We start from the raw sequence: 20,970 nt of genomic DNA, 5'->3' as shown, positions 1-20,970 counted from the left end.
TTATGTACACACTACCTTAGTATATAGGCAATAAGGTCGTGTGTACATATTTTTGGCACTTAGTCCGTATCGATATTTAATACCTCCATTACACCCAACTAGGCCTTAGGCGCTGGATTCTCTGACCCGCCGCACGCGACCGGCGGCGTGTGAACGCGCGTCGCACGCTGTGCCACACGCCGTCGGTCGCGGATGAGTGGGCTTTCTGACTCTTGGTCACCCGTCGCCGGCGACCGATGGTTTAGAAATCATATGCTATGTCGCGCAGTGTCTGCTTTTTGAACTGTTGTGTCTTGTTTCGTTGAGCAAAATGGACAAAAACATACTTACATTGTTATTGTTAGAAGAAGATGATGATGAAATATTAATCTCATCAAAAAAAAAGGAAAAGAGCCAAGTGACATATAAAAAAAAGTTGCTGTCTTCATAACATGTTAATGGAAAACAGAAGCAATGAAAATCCCACACAAAATTCTAGTACCAGCAACTATAACGAAAATATCCACAATCAACGCAATTTGATGGCACTGCGACGAACTGGTGGACCAGGCGCAGTCGCAGGAATGAACTTAAGAAATGAGTTAAAAGACTATATATGCTCACCTCAGGGCAGAGTGGTATGGCAATCAAATATGGTTTAATTACACATATAATGTAAAATTTTAAATAAAAACTTACCTGGAATTTTCATTGTTTCACTTATGTTTTCCCATGTTCTATGCTTTAAATTGTTGTTTTTGTAATCCTTCTCGGAAGCGTCGAACAAAATAGGATTACAACGAACTAAATTTATCAACAATTCATCGTTATCTTTTGTGAAAAGAGTCATTTTCAATATCAACACGCCACCCGCCGTCCGTCGCTATTCTACAGAAATGATACCGACCGACGCGTGCGGCGTGTGACCTTCGCACGCCGTCCTACCCGCCGCCGGCGACGTTTCAGAGAAACCACCCTCAAAGATTTCCGAACATAACATTCGAACGTCGCCGGTCGCGGACACGCGTCGGTCGCCGGTCGCCGGCGGCGTGTGGTCAGAGAAACCAGGGCCTTATGCTTTCGCCACACAGTAGCGCTAAGCCGGCCAGAGCACGTGGCGCTCGGATCTTAAACCATTGCAATTCAGCGGCGCTACGCCGTAACGAGTATGAGAAACCCCACAATAGCGTCTTTTGAGCGTCGGCGTCTAGTCAGCACTATGGAAAATGGTGTCGCTGCGTAGTTGCACCAATGCTGCATCGAGCAGTATCGATAGGGTTGACTAGATGCCGACGCTCGGAAGACGCTAGTGTGGGGTCTGTCTATGATGCTTTTCTAACGTGATTTGGCCGCCCTGCAGTCTTAGGGCCACCTAACACTAGCGTCTTTTGAGCGTCAGCGTCTAGTCAGCGGTATGGAAAATGGCGTCGCTGCGCAGTTGCGCCAACGTTGCGTGGAGGAGCAGCCATGGAGTTGACTAGACGTCGACGCTCGGGAGAGGCAAGTGTGGACTTAGCCTGTCCCTAAGGGCCTAGAGCGTACGTCGTGAATCGACATTTCTCTATCTGCCTCAATCGCTCTTGCATATTTAAACGATTACTGACTGTACAACATACTGGACGATGAAATAAAGCAAGCTTCTAGCGATGCAATATTTGTCCGCAAACTAAAAGCTGTACTACTGCTCAAGCAGCTGTTTTCTCCAAGAATGTTTAATATGCACGTCGCACGCCTCGCCCCGCTGCACGCCCAACTCGAGCGTCCACTCAGGCCTTACACTTAGTTAAATTTACTTGGCTCTTTATACCATATCTCTTACCAGGGGCGTAGCTACCGCCGTATCTGCCGTATCAATTATACGGGGCCCTCGGGCCACGGGGGCCCTCAACGTGCATTTTTGAGAGAAATCTCCTTCCTAAGGGCCCTCAAACAAATTTTTATACGGGGCCCCACTAAGGCACGCTACGCCACTGTCTCTTACTCTTATTCATTATAACTCTTAATGTGAAATATTACGCGTCCTCAGGTGCTCCACCTCGGCGGCGGCAATGACGCGAAAAAGAAGAAGGTGTTCAACAACATTCGCGACAACAGCGACCCCACCGAGATCTGGGACATGGTGGGGGAGCTCGGCGATGGCGCATTTGGGAAGGTAACATTAATCAATGTTCCTTAATTACACCACCTACTTTCTAATATGAAGTGTCTCTTGTTGGGCATATAGCATTCTGCTAATGATCCCATAGAACTAAAACACTCATGAACATTCACTAGCCGCAAAACGCGAGGGCCTTCTAGTACATATATTCATAATATTCGTATTTAGAATCGGGCTGCAGGCTGTTTAGTAGATGAAAACATAGATAATCACCACCAATCAGAGGTTTGACGACCGTTCTGGTCTAGTGGGTACTGACCCTGCCTAAGAAGCCTATGTTTCTGGGTTCAAATCCCGGTAAGGACATTTATTTGTGTGATGATGAGCACGGATATTTGTTCATGTCTTGGGTGCTTTATATGTATTCAAGTATTTATATATAATATACAGTAAACTCTATATGGTGGCACTCAAAGGTCCGGACATTGTTAGACGCTATAGAGAGTTCTCGTTATGAAGAGATCTCGTTATCTTTACTTTAATATTAAAGTAAAGAAACTATAACCAACAAATGTCGAAGTTATAGGGAGTGAATAGTTACATCGAGTGACGTTATATGGACTTTACACTGTGTATATAGTACCCATAACACAAGCTTTCCTGAGCTTAATGTGGGGATTAGTTAGGGAATGCAATAACCGGGCGTTTTTCATTACCGGTAATTTACCGACTCGAGGTCCCACTAACCGGTTAACCGGTAAATTACCGGTTATTCGTTTATGAAATAAAAAACCTTGATTTTGCATTATTATTGATAGTGTCCTTATTTTCGTCAGTAACCTTTAAAAGTAATCAACAGCACGTTATAGAAACATCGACAAAACAAAATAATGAAAATAAACTATAAACATTAAACAAGATATATTTCCTAATCATATTAAATAAAAAAATCAAACATGTATCATTTCAAAGCGAAATGAACTTGTACATTAAATAAGCAACATCAAACTTTTTTAATTCTTTAAAAATCGCAGTAATCAAAGGGTAACAAAAATTATAACTAAAGAGTGACAGTCGTCATTTAAATGTCATACAAGTTTGCATTTACACATCTATCAATATAATATTGTTATTAAAGTAACTAAAATCGTAATTAACATTCATTAAAATCTAGTAAATATAAGAAAAAAAAAATTTAACAGCAAGATTAGTTTCATATCATTTTAACACTAGTTACTTTAAAATTGCACTTTAAGAGGCCGTTATCGATTTTAGTCGCAAAAATGTCAAATTGATAGATTAAGCGCATGAAATTGTACACCTTTTGTTAACTATTAAAAATAACAAGTACTCGTTTCTTTTAGCACGTCTTGTTATCTTTCATTATAATCAATATTTTTTTTTAAAAAACAGACTCACTTAATTAGTAATGATTTTTTTTTGATGGACGTTTAGGTAAACGCGCGAAAAGCAGTGATTTTGTCGATCTTAGTTGTAAATTTCGTTAAGTTTGGACTGCTAAAAATGGTAATTTTGTATTACACATATCCTGTACTTCAACTTTAATAAACTACATTTTTGTTACTATAAATTTGAAGTAGTGTAAATGAAAGTTAGACGAAATCAATTTTCTTCAGAAATTACTTCAAAACAAGTGACAATTACTCTGAAAATTGACTTAATTTCAACGTAATTTTGATACTTAAACAATCTACAACATTTGCTGAAACTGTTCTTATACATCATTTTGTATACTACCATAATTTATATGAATTTTTAAAAACTATCCCTTCTCGTCACCTATTACCGGGGACGCACGCTTGCGACCTCATTATTAAAAGGCAAGATGAAAAAACGTGCTAATAGAAACCAATACTTGTTATTTAGATATTACGTAACAAAAGGTGTACAATTCCAACGACTAAATCTATCAATTTAAATTTTTTGCTCTAAAATCGTTACCGGGCTCTTAAGATAGGAGTTGGAATCAGGAACTTGTCATCATCAGATAATTCTGTTAATTATATATAAAATAATTGCGTTTGTTAAATATCTAGGCGATTAATTAGAACGTTGCTTAGACATTCGTGAACGATATCTTGAACACAAGTAACCAGCGGTAGAAAATGTTCTTTCGCATTCCACACTTGTTGGACACTACAGACTAAAACAAAGGACACTGAACATAGTAAGGCGGGTCGGGTAGGGGTGGCGAGAAGGGAAAGGGCGAGGGATTAGCGACCACTCATTTGTCACAAAACATTGCTTCCTAGTTCCTACTCCGACGAGATCATAAGATGCAGAAAAGTATGTATTTTAAGTGTCTCTTCGTAATCGTAAACCGTAGTAATTGTTTTTTTTTGTAAGTACGAAGACATAGATAGGCTAATTCAACAGGTTGTTACATTTTTATTTGCCTATACAACGTTCGGTAAATTCCCGGTTACGGCTGGAAATTACCGGTATTTTACCGACTGTAATATTGGTCAAATTACCGGGTAACCGGTTAACCGGTTAGCATTCCCTAGGATTAGTCAATTTTTGTAATAATGTCCTATAATATTTATTTATTTAATCACCACTATTTTACAAGTGGGAAAAAGCGATAAGCTCCTTCCTTCTTTCTTTAAAAATATGCTACGAATGTCACAGGTGTACAAAGCGCAACATAAGACCACCGGCCAGCTCGCCGCCGCCAAGATGTGCGTTCTCGACAACGAGGACGACCTCGCCGACTTCACCGTCGAGATCGACATCCTCAGCGAGTGCAGGCACCCCAACGTGGTGGAGCTGCACGAGGCGTACTTCATCGACAATAAGCTGTGGGTGAGTACTGTACAGAATAATCAATCCACGTCTCGTCATAATAGTGACAGTACTCATAGGCACGATGAAAAGCTACAAGGCCGATTAGACCGCGGGCCATGAGCATATTTCATCAGTCATCGCCTCCCGGCTGATACTTTGTCAGATGATAGTTTAGATGCTGTTTTAAACTTTAAAAAACCGTCAGCCAGTATTATCGCGATGGAATGACCGTCAGCTGTAAAATGAACATGTAAAAAATATGCGCCTACCACTTTATGTGCGGCAAAGTATGTGTAATGTGTAAATTGCGTAATCCGTTGATGGTTTTTTAGGCGATTACGCCTGATGAAATGCTACATGCAACGTTTCATGATTTGTTTTTGCTATCATAAAAGGTGTAGCATGATGACGACTGGTCTGGCCTAGTGGGTAGTGACCCTGCCTACGAAGCCGATGGTCCCGGCCCGGTCATAAATGCCACGTGTAAGAGGGCTAATGTAAACCTTATACTCGAAAGAGTGAAGGTTACTTTGACAGCGTCCGTCATAACACCTATAATTGTCTTTGACGCTGTGGTCACGACGAGTAACGACGCCTTTAGGTATTCTTGGCGTTCCAAAGGTTTAAGAACCATATAGCGGCATTCGACAGACGGTCTCAATAGCATCCGTTGGCAGTTGAGATTAAATTATCGCTTTATATAAGGATAATCAAGCGACCTGAGGGCCTGCCTACCGCGAACCACATCGTTCCTCTAATTGCCTCTATCGTTTAAATATGCCAGAGCTATAGAGAGCCGGTTAACGAAATTTCAATTTTCGCGTTAACCCTCTACATACGATCCGCATGGGAGACGAACATTGTTATTTAATTTTCTTTACTTTAAATTGCAGATGCTACTAGAATACTGCGACGGTGGCGCCCTCGACTCCGTGATGTCCGAGCTGGAGAAAGGCCTCAGCGAGAAGCAGATAGCCTACGTGTGCCGCGAGATGACGCGCGGCCTCGAGTTCCTACACTCGCGGCGCGTCATCCACCGCGACCTGAAGGCCGGCAACGTGCTGGCCACCATGCAGGGCGGTGTCAAGCTGGGTAACACCATACTGCTAATATGCCATTTACACTTTACTCCTGTGGGCTGAGCAGAGAAAAGGAATATAGTGTCACCTCTCTTACCATCTCTGTCCTCATGCTTCGACTGCTGTAACTGGTTCCCAAGGCTGTTTCTCTTGCGACAATAAAATGACCGACAGCAGCAGCATGAACAGATGAAGAAGTATATGACTGCTCTCACATCAGCTCTGAAGCTTTCACTAGTTCATCAGTCCCCAAGTCTTCTCACATTTTTTACGTACTCTATTTTCTGTGCGGTTGGGCCATGCTTCATTCGGCCTGATCGACTCAACCGTCAACCAATACTTAGCCAATTATTATTTATTTGTGTATACTATACATCAGTGTTTCCTAATCTTTTCAGTTCTGCCACCCCTATGACTAACTAGGGAACCCGATTTTACCCCTACTCCCAATAAATATCAATATTCTTTCTTACTGGTCTAATTTGTTTTATATTTAATTGAGCTTATTACCCCCCGTAAAACACCAGTTTTACCTCTACGGGGGTAATCACCCCCAGGTTAGGAACCGCTGCTATACATAGACCGTTATTTCAAATTTTGGATTATAAAAATATTCAATACCTATTACATGCTACAGATTATGATATATTAACAAAAGGCTATGTTTGACAGCGGATTTCGGCGTCTCAGCGAAGAATAAGTCTACATTACAGAAGCATGATACCTTCATCGGTACGCCTTACTGGATGGCGCCCGAAGTGGTGCTCTGTGAGACGTTCCGGGACAACCCGTACGATTTCAAGGTCAGTGTACACCATCGTGGATCTGATCATTAATTAAACTTGCAATGTACCTATGTTTGTACGGGTCGAATCTTGCAAGTTAAATTTGACCCACTTCAGTTTCCGATGCAGCTGAAAATTTGCATACGTATGTAAGTTGGGCGTTGGGTGGCAATGTAATATTATGGTACCATCGAGCTGATGATGGAGGCAGGAGGTGGCAATGGGAACTCGTTGTGTTTGCGTTTATTAGAATTGTCTGGAAGTATTAGTTTCCTGTTGATAGAAAAGTACATTCAGCGATAAAAGCTTCTATTTAGAATGAAATTATTGACAATAAACTTATTAAAACCATTGCAACTAGGTAAAAATCTACACTCTTGTTAGTCAAGTTTGTGGCTGTTAATGCTTGGCGCGTCATCTTCTCGATTGAAGTGAAGTATTTGGTACGGTTACTAGTTGTGTAATGCCACGAGCAGCAATACTAATATGATCGTGATAACGCAATCTGGCAAATCAGCACCGCCAAGAGTTATTTAGAGGCTTTTCTGTTTCTACGTTGGATATTACACTTTTCTTAACTTTACTAATTTCATTGCCTTCTCTCAGGTGGACATCTGGTCGCTAGGCATCACCCTGATCGAGTTCGCGCAGATGGAGCCGCCGAACCACGAGATGACGCCGATGCGCGTCCTGCTCAAGATACAGAAGAGCGAGCCCCCCACGCTGGAGCAGCCCAGCAAGTGGAGCCACGCTTTCAATGATTTCATCGCTAAAGCACTAGTCAAGGTAAACATTTCTATCACGAGATGACGCCGATGCACGTCCTACAAAGTACTGAATGGAATGGACCCTCCAAGAGCAACCCGGCAAGTGCAGCCAAGCCTTCAACGAATTGTTTAAGCACTAGTCAAGGTAAATTGTGTAATCATCACGAGATGACGCCGACGCGCGTCCTATAAAATACTGAATGCACCCTCATAAACCAACCCGGCAAGTGGAACCACGTCTTTAACGTTTTCATCGCTAAAGCACTAGTCAAGGTAGTTTGTGTTATCATGAGATGACGCTGATGCGAGTCGTACAATAGCAACCACCACCTTTTTTATTTTTTTAAATGTTTGGATTCGGTTATAAATCCTAAGGTGGTCTGTTTAAAACTATTACTCATCGTGCAAGTAGCTACATTTTTTGCCTCATCAATATTTCTACTATGTTTCCTGATGTCACCACTACGCTTTCATTGAATTATTCCTATCATCACAGGACCCTGAAAAAAGGCCAACCTCCAGCGAGCTGCTCAAGCATGAGTTTGTCTCCGGCAACCTGGACTCGAAGCCTCTCCGGGACCTGCTGCTCGAGTACCGGGCTGAGGTGGTTGAGGAGGAGCTGCTGGATGATGATTCTGAGGTAACAATACACACGTATAATATGACATGTCATGCCCTGTGTATAAAATCATATCTTTGGTTGTCGCAGTGTATGCCTTATAAAGATCATCGATTAATTTCCTCTGACGTCATGAATGCCTCTCAGTATATCAAATATTCATTCATTGTATGAGATATGTAAAGTCTCAAAAGACATCGTTTTGTAAAGATTAAGAAAAAATTGCTTTCCCGAGTTTGACATCTGAAGAAGAATTAAAACTAAAAATATTACTTTGCCGATCCGCGAAAAGATAACGTGCTAGTCAATCAGTGCCAACTCATTATACTTACTTGCGTATTTTTACATGCAATGGGGTTGGTAACTGTCAAAGGTTTGCATAGATGGCGCCATCATAGCTTGCGCCTGTCTCTAGTTTTGTTCTATGAGATTTGGCTTAAAGTACTGGAATCCAGGTCACAAAATTCCAAAAAAAAAAACAAGAATTTGACACAATTCTAGGGATTGACAGGGCAAGCTATGATGGCGCCATCTGTTTAATACTTCGACCGGCCAACCCCATTAATGTTCCCACCCTCCCACCGATGCATAATGTACAGAGCAGTACAGCGCCATCAAAATCAGATATCAAATACGAAACACGAATTTATCTTCGACTACTCATCTTTTACTATCTGTAAATCTTTGGTTGCGGTAATAATCGTGGGATTATTATTTCGGCGGGTCCACACATCAGAAATCGCCTCGCTGTGTATAATCGGTGTAAAATATTTCATTCATTAACTACCGTAAGGCCCTCACCACACGGAGCGTAAGAGACGTAAGCGAATCGTAATCGCATATCGTAAAAAAAAACGAGAGCCGTTTGAGCACGAACAACTTCAAACAAGTCCGCACACGAAGCGTCGTCGTAGCGTAACTTATGAGATTCCTGTCGTCATTACGACAGGCGTAGCGTAATACAGGCGTAAAAAAACAAAACTTCTAACGTAAACAATAAAACATGTTCATCTGACGAGAAAGTAAGATCATCGATACATCCGCCAAAGACATCTGACGCCAGTGACGCCATGATTTCAGCTAATGAGATTTCACATATAAAACGCTTACTCGATACTTGGTGCCCAGGACTCTACGCGTCTCGTACTTGTAACTTTATCACGATACGCGACGCTTACGCTTACGCTTATGCTCCGTGTGCTGAGGGCCTTATATTATACTATAAGTCATAAGTTAGAAAAAAAAAATGTTAAGATGAAATAATTTGAGATGAACGTACATTTAAAACTTCGTCTTTACATTTTGATTCTTATTCCCTATTAGCCTGCAAGATTATTTGAACAGTTTCAAGTTCATATCAGGTTATTTCAAGTTTCAATCACAAAATAACGGCATTCCATTACTCTTACATTGTGTGTATTTAGCATCGTTTACATAAACACATTTAAATAAATTCATAAAATATATTTAAAAATGTAATTATTATAACGTAATTATTGTATTTCACTAACATATTAACACTGTGTTCTGCTTCTATCGCACGCTTACTAACATCGGCTTTCCTTGACTAAACCGAAATGCGTAAAATTTCACACGCAACAGACTAAGTCGAGGAAGGGCAAGCAAAAGCCGAACCGGGAGCAATACCAGAGAATTGGTTAGTATTTAATTTTGATATTTAAATAGGCGATTGCACCATATATATATTTATCTGTATGTATAATCATAAAATCGCTCAAGAATGATGAATGATCATATATATCGTTCAAAAACACAGTGAGTTTTGTATCTTCTTAGTCCGATAATCGTCCATAATAACGCATTAAGATAGTTATATCAAAGAGAATTTGAAATAGAAGTAGATTGCAAAGTAAACTTCGTACCCACAGTAAATTTTCTGCCATCTTTCGACACATGATTACAACTTTTAGAACGCCATTCGACTTTGATCCTTATTCTTTCACTGATATGTGTTAAATTTGTTAAAGTCCAATGACGTTCTAAAAGTTTTAATAATGTGTCGAAAGATGGTAGTGAATTGACTGTGGCTACAAAATTTTCTTTGACAATCCACCTCGATATCATATTCTCTTTGGTTATATCATAACCGATCTCTAAAGAATAATTTTCTAAATCAATTTGCAGTTTAACGACACGGCAGCTTTAACAATGTATAAATCTGTACATGGGATATGCGCTGAAACACACTGAATACTCGCCAGCGTGCGAGACAATTAAGTATTACGTCGCTCTTCACGGCGCGGCAAAATACGGTCTCAATGTATAAATCGCCTAATTATTAATTAAAGACTATCTACGATACAATACAATAGTTATTTACGATACAAGTGCAGAAAATAGTAAATTCGCAACGAGTGGTGATGAATTAAAACACGACCGAAAGGAATGCTTTAAATCGACACGAGTTGCAAATTACCTATTCGCACGTGTATCGTACATCGTTGTACAGTACATATGGCTCTTTAAAGTTTCGACATATACACGGAAAGTGCTATTTTCTTATTTCCTGTATCGTAAATAACTATTGTTGCATATCTCAATTAAAAACAATACAGAGAGAAAACAGCATCAGAAGTAGAGGTAAACAATATGCGGTCTTATCGCCAAAAAGCGATCTATTTGTGTCATTATGAAACACTGATTTAAACTTTCACGATTTTTACACATTATTAACTCCGGTCTCCGAGACCACGGGGACAACGCCGTCCTCGAAACGTCGGAGGTGAATTTAAAACTTAATACGCGATTAAGTCCCGTTTGTGTTAGTTAATAATCTTTATGAAATTTCGCCATGTGTCAACTAACATATCAATAATGGTATGTAACCATCATAATAGCGTTAATGTGATGTTTGTGTGACAACGTTGCATGCGACGCCCAGCCGCGAGAATCTCCGCCTGCGTCGAAGGTACAACCTTATGATAGATTATACACGGTGCCCGTGAGCATTGCGAGACATTTCAACAGTATATACCTGATTATATTTAAAGACTAAAATGTCGTCAAACTTTTTTGGAATTCGCCTAATTTCTGAGTTAAAGCCACTTACAAAAAAAAAAACATAGTTTTTATTGTTACTTAGTGCAAAACGCCTTTTTGATGGCGATGTATGGGACCCAATCCAAATATCCTTATAGATAGATGTCAAAAAAAAAATTCTTTTTGAGTTACATTTTTACAAATAGCGTTTACATTTTATGTACAAATACATACAAAAAGAAATCGTTTTTTTTTTGTGATTTTGACCTAAACTCATATAACATTTTTTCCTTCTTTTAGCTTCAGAAATACATGGTTAAAATCTCTCGGGTTCCTTTGTGGGCACCTTGTATAAGATATATATTATAGTTGCGTGTGTGTGTTAACTGTGTAAGGCCGTAGTGTGGACGACAGCGGGCTGCGGAACGACAAGCGGGCGTTTTTACTAGAACTTTATCAATGTAGAGTTAGACCAAGCTAAGTTGGCAGCGATTTTGATAGCCCAGACGGTGCAAGTGTTATTAAACGTCACAATTTCATAGAAGTTTGATGTTTAAAATCTAAACTATATATATTTTAGTATCGTTTACGTCACTGGCATAGCGTGAATTAATCTATCCGTGGGCGAAGTCACATCTGCGAGGCTTTTTTTTTTAATATGCCTGAAGGAGGTCCAGATTGGGTTGCATACAAGTTTAAGTCATATCTTTGATACGCATGACAACTTGTGTCATAATCATAATCATCATTGCGCATTCAAATAATAGTCATATTATATTGTGTTATACATTTTTAGCCCTAATATTTGATGACATACATAACAGTTGTCATATATTTTGTTAGGTGTGCACTAGCGAATCTAACCTAAATTTTATGCGAATTAAATTAAGGACTATAAAAATTATGACAACTCATTTATGATCAAAAACCCAGTTATGCTCAGGAATAATTCTGACTAAAGATTTTTATGACTTACAATTTTATGCATAAAGTGTTATGACAATTAAAAATATGACAAAAGTTGTTATGCGACCAGAGGGAGTCCCGCCCGAAGCCCATACGGGTGCGAGGCCGTGGGCGAAGGTCCATTTCGTCTATGCCTAGCTGCGGTGGCAGCATGGTGCCCTTTTTAACACTTGTCACTATGCCCGTCACTTTCGCGCTTACATGCTTGTTAGAACGTGACAGGCATGGTGACAAATGATAATGAGCCGTCCATCTTAGCCCTATTGGTTGGCGTGTGTGGTGCTTAGCTATGCTATAAGATATGGGTCGGTATCTTAGGGTTGTCAAACGTGTGATGTTGTAAAGCGTCTTTTGTTTTTGCTGTCAAATTTTGCATTACTTATTGAAGTGATTAGTTTCCTTTATGGTCTTGGTATATGTATATGTGAAGGTATTGCTGTAAATGCACACACGCTCGAATTATTGTCTAATGCTGTTCGTTTATGTTACAGGAACATCGCAGCTCTCAGATGCACATGGAGATGGAAGATGACTCGACCTCGGTGCGGTCGGCGGATACGCCGGACGTCAAAAGTTAGTACTAAGTTTTGTAATGTTTCGTGGGAGTGATGGCAGAAAAGAAAACCTTATTAAAGATTAATAAAATGTTTAATAAGGTATTGAAATGCCTCAATGAATGTCGTGTATGTTTCAAGTTGATCTCCCTTGCAGTGTCCGAGCAGGAGCCGGCGGCCGGCGCGACGCCCGCCCCCGCGCCCGCGCCCGCCCCCGCCCCCGCGCCGCCCTCCCCCCGCGCGGCCGCCCCCGCGCCGCCCGCGCCCGCGCCCGCGCCCGCCGCCGCCAAGCGCCCCCACACCGACGACCACGTGCCCGCTGACAGGAAACCCGTGAGTGCCTACATATCGGGATTCACTTCCCACTGTACGGTTTCAGGACAATTGCAAACTATTTTACCCTCAATTTTTTGGCGTAATTTTCGTTCCAGGATCAAAATATCTCAGCTCTTTATGCTAGCTTACTTTTTATAACCAAAATCACTTCGACGGCCCATCGCCACTTACCCGTGGCTCATTTACATTAACATTGAGTTAATTCCCCAGGCCCCAAAGAAAGAGAAAGGCCCCGCGCCTTTGCCGCCGGGCGCGTCCCCGCCGGCCTCGCCCGCGCCCGCCGCCGCCGCCTCCGCTCCCGCGCCCGCTACCGCTCCCGCCCCCGCCGCGCCCCGCAAGCCCCCCGCGCCGCCCCCGCCGCAGCAGGCGGCCGGCGAACTGCTAGTCGATCAGGTAACCTGTTAGGATTTAAATCAAAAAATATTAATCGGTATGAGCAATACCTTCCCACGCCGCGCCATTATGATAGCCCGAAACCAGCAGTGCCGTTTAAATATAAAATGTAAGTCTGTATTCAAAGTTCAAGCGCCCTTAAGTCTCTTAAGACGATCCTGCTCATGTCACTGATAGATAAACGATGAACATGAAGACAGTAGTACTCCTAGTAAGACACTATCTAAAAACAATTTGTTTTGTTATAAATATAAATACAATTTGGTATTTTTGTCACCCCACAAAGTAGAGGGTAGTCGGTTTATCAATTTTAGCTAGAATATACTCAACAAATTCTACTTTTCAGGTGTGTCGAGAAGCGGAGAAAGTGGTGGAAGAAAAACAGAAAACACCAGAGAAAAAAGACACAAAAGACAAACCAAAACCCGAGCCGAGCCCAGAAAAAGAACCACCCAGAACAGAACAGCAGAATTCCATCGAAAAAGACGTTAGAGTTAAGAGCAGACCTAGTTCCATAGTCAGCGATTCCAGCACAGAAGGAAAGAAATACATCAGGACAGATTCCAGTGAAGGAAAGAAGTATTCCAGAACGAATTCGGTAGAGAAGGCGGTTGTAGAGATCGAGAATAGAACTAGGGAAGAGAGGAGAGAGAAGAGCAGAGAACGGCAGAGGGAAGAGAGTAAGAGTATAGAGACGAATGCTGTTGAAATTAGGCCTTTTACGGTGAGTTTTACTTATAGAGAAGATACTATTTCTGAAATATTATTCATAGTAAATTGAAATCATTTTTTTTAAATTATATTGCTGTCAAACTCATACAATGTCATTGATAACCGGCATCATGGGCGGGACAGCGATATAATTATGCATGTGCAATAGAGATAGCAACAGGTGGGTCAGTGTACGAAAATCTATTTGAAAAGTGTCGCTGCTTTACGAGCAATATTTACATTGGGATTTGAAATGACCATTTTCTATAATGTAACTTACGCATATCATGTTTCAAAGTTAACTATAAAAACAGTACTCTTACGAAAGAATAATTTTGTTAGATTCTCTAGACATTCGGCCACGTACACACTTGCGGTTTCAACCACGGCGGCGCACCGTAAGTCCATGCGATCATGTGCGGTTGCATATAAGAAACGAAGTCGCAACCCGCGGTACGTCGCTCCGGTAACAGCCACAAGTGTGGCCTCGTAGATATATCTTCTTAGAACAAGAGTTTTTTTTTCAGCCGCCACAACCCAAAGAGCCGATCCACAAGCCATCAGCGCCGCCCGTGGCCGCCGTCGCCCAGCAAGTGGTGACCGTGGCCACGCCGGTGCTGGTGGCCGTGAGCGAGCGCGTGTCGCTGGTGGTGGAGCCGGTGGAGCCCAACTCGCTGGCCGCCACGCCCGCCGGCCTCGTCACCGTCACCACCACGCACCCGCCCGTGCTGGCCGCCAACGCTCCCGTGAGTATAGAGTACCGGTCACGGCCACAACGACTTGAATAAAGCATATTCCTGCTAATTTTTGGTTGATTAATCTCCCTATACCATGTTCTGCAGCTCCCGCCCAACGCCGTGACGATCTCGACGACGCCGCCCATCGCCGACGAAGTCGTCATCGTGGGCGCCGGCTCTTCGTCCGACGACGACTGTTTCGCTCCCTCGTCGCTTGACTCGCTGGACTGCACCAATTCTTATACAGGTAACTGAGAACAACAAATTTTACGTTAATACTAAATATAGGGAGCGTGCATGAACTGTAGGAGGCAGCACAGGAGCCGTCAGATTTTTGGCGCGAGGCGTAAATGTGATGTTTATTGTTCCGATGTAGCCCACAAGATGGCAGAACCTACTATGCACAAGAAAACACGTGACGTGTACATGTGCATGTTTATGGTTCCGATTCAGGTCACAAGATGGCAGACCCTCCAACGCGCACGGTCCCTATATAACAAGGATATTATTCCTCTTTCAACTATTTTGCCATATTATTTTGCGCTCCTCTTTGGTATCTGTAACAGTAGAAGACCATCTGTCAACACATCAGACGTGCTCCCAGACTACTATGCCCAAAGCACATAACCGCTGCATTCCGTGGTAGCTTTCGTTACGCTGCCACGAAGTGCTGGAATAATCTTCCACCACCAATTCGACAGAGCAGTACTATTGGTTCCTTTAAATTAATACTAAAAACGTACCTAATGGACCAACAAAGTTTTGCTGCCTGAAGCTATATCTATAAAAAACCATTTCGGCTTCACATCTCTCTCTGTTTCTACTGTTTTGTTTATCTTTGCCTTGTATTTGCTATATTTGTTATTTGTATTGATGTGTTCTATAAATAAATTAATTCTATTCTATTTTAAAATCAATAAAAACTTTTCAATTTCGAGTGAGTACTCATAGTAACATCTCGATTTGAAGTTTCATGAATAGCGGCGGATGTAACTGCTTAGAACACTACCTTCTATTTTAATTCGCAGAGAAAACTCGAGGCCGACGGTTGGACAGCAGCGAAGTGCTGATACTGAGCCCCGGCGCCGCCGGCGACTCGGGCGTCTTCGACGACAGCGTCAACAACGTCAATATCAACGTAAGTATTTTCCTTCCTTTTTTTTGGAATGGATTTTTTTAAGTCGGGTGGCATGCACCCTTTCCTCGCTTGTGGACTTATGCGTCAAATGTACGAGAGGTACGCTGAGCATTTACAAACTAGGCTTAAAACTATTTAAAACGAACTATATATGATTCTATCACCTACCTAGAACATTAGGTCATTGCCCTTTTGTGTCCTTAAGTCCTCTGTGAACAAGATATTATATATATATTTTTCATCACACTTGCTCGAAAAAGATCTTATTTCATGCAGGTGTACTGACGGACAAAGGCCTATTTTGTTCCCGCCGGAGTTATGGATTGTGAAAAAAGAGCTATAACTCCTTAGGGAGTAATAACTTTATTTTTTTAATTATGTCACTTATTCATACAAACCAAGTAGCATAGATTAGTTTTAAAATATTGACGTTTATAATTTAATATTGTTGTTTAATTTGATTAATTTAACAGCCATTTAAAATATTGTTACATAATTTTCAATCATGGCGAATGCCGAACAGGTCTGTGCCGTCGGTGCCTAACTTGTCAAGAAATTACAAAATGGCAGACAAATGTTTGACATGCCACTTAAAATTTAGTTTTTCCTTGTCAGTGTGATGAAAATCATTGTGTGTAACTCCGGGGGTAAGAATATTGTAAACTTTTGTCTTTTATTCCCTGTCGCGAATTACCACCCTCGTATCCAAAATTTGACTTATCCCCCTCGTTACACAATGTACTCCGTACGGGGAACGTGTACCACGTAATGCCTTTATGTACGCCACACCATGTTCCCGCAGGACACGTCGCACGTGTCGGTGGTGACGGTGGGCAGCGAGGAGCCGCGCGTGCGCGACTCGGCCGCGCCCGCCCCGCGCGCCGCGCGCCTCAGCCCCGACAGCTTCGAGAGGTAACTCACTTCATCAGCGAATACACTACACACTCCTGAGGGGGCGGATCCGTTATTTACACCAGTACTGCCAGAAAGCGCCATCTACCCTGTTAATGCCGTAACATTTTATTGATAAACTGTAGTAATTTACAAGTATAATCGTTTTTCAGCAGGAGATCGCAGTCAGACAGCGGCTCGGTGGCGTCGGAAGGCTCCCGACGAGGCGCCGACGCGGACTCGCTCGCCACGTCGCACTCGCACGACTCGCGCCGCTACTCCAACCCCAACAATGGCGTCATGTATGTGTACTAGTCTTTCATTGTGTCCGACTCGCAATCCGACAGCGGCTCGGTGGCGTCGGAAGGCTCCCGAAGAGATTCCTTAAATTAAAAAAAAATCGGTAACCCTCAGCAAATTTGTCATAATGCATTTTAGTGCTGAAACTGATCCATCTGTCCGTATTACAGAGTGAACCAAGACAGCCAAGTGCTCGAGAACGGCAACCAAGAAGAGCAGGTGGTGCTCCGAAGAAAGAACCAAGATGGGCAGCCCAACAACAGGATACAAAGGTATGATAGTACCCGGGGTGCAGGCAGACCGAAAAGGAGATAGTGGGACGATTTGGACACATTCTACCCAAAATGGTGGGAAAATACCAATGACAGGGTCGAGGGGAGGCCTATGCCCAACAGTGGGACATTAAAATAGGCAAAAAAAGATAGGATGCTTTTGATTTGACAGTATGACATGAAGTCAAACACTCGAAACAAAAAACGCTGCAGTGAAACAATTCCAGTAGCAGTTTGAGTTAAATTTCCGGCTAATATTTTTCTTATTTATTAATATTTATTTTACATACAATTGGAAAAAATTACACACAAAATTAATACCTAAATAAACTATGAGTACAATGCTAAATAAACTTATTCTAAAAGACCTCCGCGAGCTGTACCGAGTGCAAAGGTGCCCATCATACTTGCCACGTTACCACGTTGGATAGCGATGGCCAACCTTTGCACCAGGTACGAACCCGCGCGGGCATCAGAGGTCTTCTCCCTAATCCTACGTCCCACTTCCCTTATAAACGCTATGGCGTCAGACCGCCAACACCCCGTTGTCTCGAAGGCGACAGGTACAAAACTAATTTCTAGTTTATTTACAAAAAATGTCAAGTAAAAATAATTCAAATGGCTCATTTTGTAGTTATTAGAAAATGGACTCTATGCTGTTTGTATTTAGGCTCATTTTACAAGAAAGTTTGTGTTTAGGTCGAAAGAAGACATCCACATGGCTAACCTCAAGAAGAAGACGAGGAAACGCACGAGAAAGTTCGAGATAGACGGCGTGATGGTCACCACTACCACTTCCAAAGTAAGTTACCTCTCATCCACATATATCACTTTCAATTTCTGGGATTCACTATGATGATGCGACTACTAACCATGGAACTAGTAACCGTGGAGACTATACTTCTCTGTAATATTGTATAATATACTTGACTTGGTACATACTAGTTACGAGTATGTATTCTGTAGCATTCGTTTATGAGACTGCTAGCTTAACAGTTCAGACGCGATTTATTTATTTAGTATAAATTTTATTTTGACACTTGGAGAGACTTTACACCTCCAAATCTTATTAGTATTAGTACTCTGACATTGGGGATCTTTTACATCTCCAGATCTAATGTATTTTTAACCATAGAGACTATACATCTCTATTGTATTGTAGTAATTATTTATTTTAAGATTATTATAATGTAATGTTTACCCAGGTATTGGCTGTTGTATTTATAAATGTTGTTATGTATTTTTCATGTCACTATATGATGTTACTATAAATGTTGTACTGACTTGTAAAAGAGCCCTTGTTGAGGCCTACTTGCAGAATAAATTTTTGATTTTTGTATTTTGAAGTTCGACACTTAAATATGTGCTCTATTGTTGAAGAATAAGACTGACGATCGATTGTAATTTTTTAATCGTATAAGCCTACGCGGGCTAACTTGGGCCACGAATATTAAAATGATGACTCCAAAAAATGTTTCTAAAATGAAAAAATCCAAAAAAAAGTGGTAATTGGTTTTTTAGTGGTAGATTTTACATTAAGCACCTATGTAGAAAAATATAACTTTGACAAAATAAGGACCACCCTAGTGTGGGTGTAATGTAAAACAAGTCGAGTCGAGCGACTTGAAAAAGTGACTTGAAGAACTTGAAAAGGAATGAAGTAGTCGTACGAATGACATTAATATTTTATAAAACATATATTTTTTTAGGTTATATGGGGCGACGAGGAAAGCGGGCGCACTTGGGACGACCACGCGCTCCGCAAGCAGGAGCTGCGCGAGATCAAGATGCTGCAGAAGCAGGAACAGAAGCAGTTCCAGGACCTCAGCGCCAAGGAGCAGCAGCTGCGCGAGCAGCAGGACAAACGGTAAGTCACACACTAAGCCTGGCAAGTTAAATTAAATTTTGGAGAGGTAGTCGCGAGTTTCCAGTGAGGACTCGTTCGCACCTCGGCCCTTGAAAGCACCTCCTGCCTCTAGGGAACGCAACTGTTCATTTCGTCTGCATTCTGAATATGTTAACTAGACTGGAAAGCTTACTAGAGTCGTTTCTGATTAATTGCTTAACATGTCACAAGTCAATGAGTATAAAAAAATGGTGGGTAGTTTTACCACACGCACCAATTTCTGATATGGATTATGGTTAGAATAGAACGCGTGAGAGAAGGGGGTGCGGGCAGGGCGATAGCTCGCCCTGTGATGAGCGCTTGCGTTTTGCCCACATTGACTGATAGCCTCCATTTGGAGAGCCGGTCAGGAAGGGCGGCTCGCGGGGCGCGGGCGGGGGCGGCGACTCAGTCGCTCAGCGGCGGTGGGTCGCTCCGCCGTCTGTCACGCGGCGGCAGCGTGCTGTTGTGATGCATGTCTGGGCGCGCCATCACAAAGCATTCCTGCGATTTTACTCAGTATGTTTAATGTTTTGTTTCAGATTCGAAGCGGAACTGGCGTCGCTAGCGCGAGCGCACGAAACAGACCTAGAAACACTCGCCCGAGCTCAGCGCGCCGCCGCCGAGCGGGCCGAGCAACAACTGGAGGCCGAGCTCAGGCAGGCGGCCAAGAGGCTGCGGGCCGAGCACGAGCGGGACCTCAGGCACTTCAGGGACCAGCTCAAACAGGAGCTGCGGCTGCTCAAACAGGTGAACAAGTTACTAGACACTTGAGCTTAGGTGTTCAGTTGTATCAGACCTTAGTGTACGGTCTCAGTGGCGAGTGAACAGCGGAGCGTTGGATCGTGCGTTTGAGTAGAGTGTACAGACACTCAGTCGCAATTGTTTGTATCGCGCCTGGCAATCCGCTTGCCACCTCCGACTACTGAGTTTGCACTCTAATGTCAGGGCTCCTCTACACGATGGCCCAGCGTAGGCCAGTCCAAGGGACGCAGCTATGCGGTGACATGAGATAGCAATATCACTTGCTCCCTCTAACGCATAAATGCGTCCCTAGGACTGGCCTACGCTGGGCCATCATGTAGATATAAACAAGTTTTTATATACTTATATTTAAAAAAAAAAAATATTTAGACATCAGATTCATAGTTAAAAATTCAGGCTTAAAAACTAAGTAAATACTGGTATTACAGTTTACACATAAAATGAAATATAGTACCTGTTTCCGCAGAAGCAAGTAGTTATATATTTTATTCGTTATAACTTATAAATTTTGCGCAATTCCTTGCCTCAGGAAGTGGAGCTAGTATCAAAGGACCGTCGCAAGGACGCGTACAGACAGCGGCGCGCGCGGCTCGACGCCGAGCACGCCGAGCGCGAGCGCTCGTTCGTGGCGTCGCTCGCTGAAGCCGGGGACGCGCTGCTCCGGCGCATGCACGAGCACCACCGCGAGCGGCAGGCGCTCACCGACACGCAGTACCTGCAGCAGCGGCAGCAGGTGTGTACACGGCCATTGACAAATAACTAAGCATAGAGTGCTCACTCCATACATCAGTTTTCTTACCAAAACGCTTATTATTTTTCGTAGTCGACATCTAGCGTTAAGTAGCGGATCTTGACGCTCGATGTCGACCACGAAAATAATAAGCGTT

The 20,970-nt window shown here is 42.4% G+C and overlaps 1 protein-coding gene across 3 annotated transcripts in view; it reads left to right on the top strand.

Moving 5' to 3' along the window:
* Positions 1-20,970, top strand: part of LOC133531672 (serine/threonine-protein kinase 10) — an 84,384-nt gene that overhangs the window by 39,859 nt on the left and 23,555 nt on the right. For all 3 annotated transcript variants that reach the window (XM_061870030.1, XM_061870028.1, XM_061870029.1), the window contains exons 3-22: positions 2,006-2,131; positions 4,730-4,903; positions 5,779-5,977; positions 6,637-6,767; positions 7,356-7,535; positions 8,013-8,156; positions 12,593-12,674; positions 12,813-12,988; positions 13,202-13,384; positions 13,731-14,108; positions 14,623-14,841; positions 14,938-15,079; positions 15,861-15,970; positions 16,773-16,882; positions 17,035-17,163; positions 17,332-17,433; positions 18,133-18,235; positions 19,143-19,300; positions 19,861-20,068; positions 20,613-20,816. In XM_061870030.1, coding sequence (XP_061726014.1) covers positions 2,006-2,131; positions 4,730-4,903; positions 5,779-5,977; positions 6,637-6,767; positions 7,356-7,535; positions 8,013-8,156; positions 12,593-12,674; positions 12,813-12,988; positions 13,202-13,384; positions 13,731-14,108; positions 14,623-14,841; positions 14,938-15,079; positions 15,861-15,970; positions 16,773-16,882; positions 17,035-17,163; positions 17,332-17,433; positions 18,133-18,235; positions 19,143-19,300; positions 19,861-20,068; positions 20,613-20,816 — 3,258 coding nt within the window. The remainder of the gene's footprint in view (positions 1-2,005; positions 2,132-4,729; positions 4,904-5,778; positions 5,978-6,636; positions 6,768-7,355; positions 7,536-8,012; positions 8,157-12,592; positions 12,675-12,812; positions 12,989-13,201; positions 13,385-13,730; positions 14,109-14,622; positions 14,842-14,937; positions 15,080-15,860; positions 15,971-16,772; positions 16,883-17,034; positions 17,164-17,331; positions 17,434-18,132; positions 18,236-19,142; positions 19,301-19,860; positions 20,069-20,612; positions 20,817-20,970) is intronic.

This window comes from Cydia pomonella, chromosome 25 (genome assembly GCF_033807575.1).
Source record: "Cydia pomonella isolate Wapato2018A chromosome 25, ilCydPomo1, whole genome shotgun sequence".
NCBI lineage: Eukaryota > Metazoa > Arthropoda > Insecta > Lepidoptera > Tortricidae > Cydia > Cydia pomonella.
Note: the sequence above shows the minus strand (reverse complement) of the source record. Positions and strands in the feature narration are given on the sequence as shown.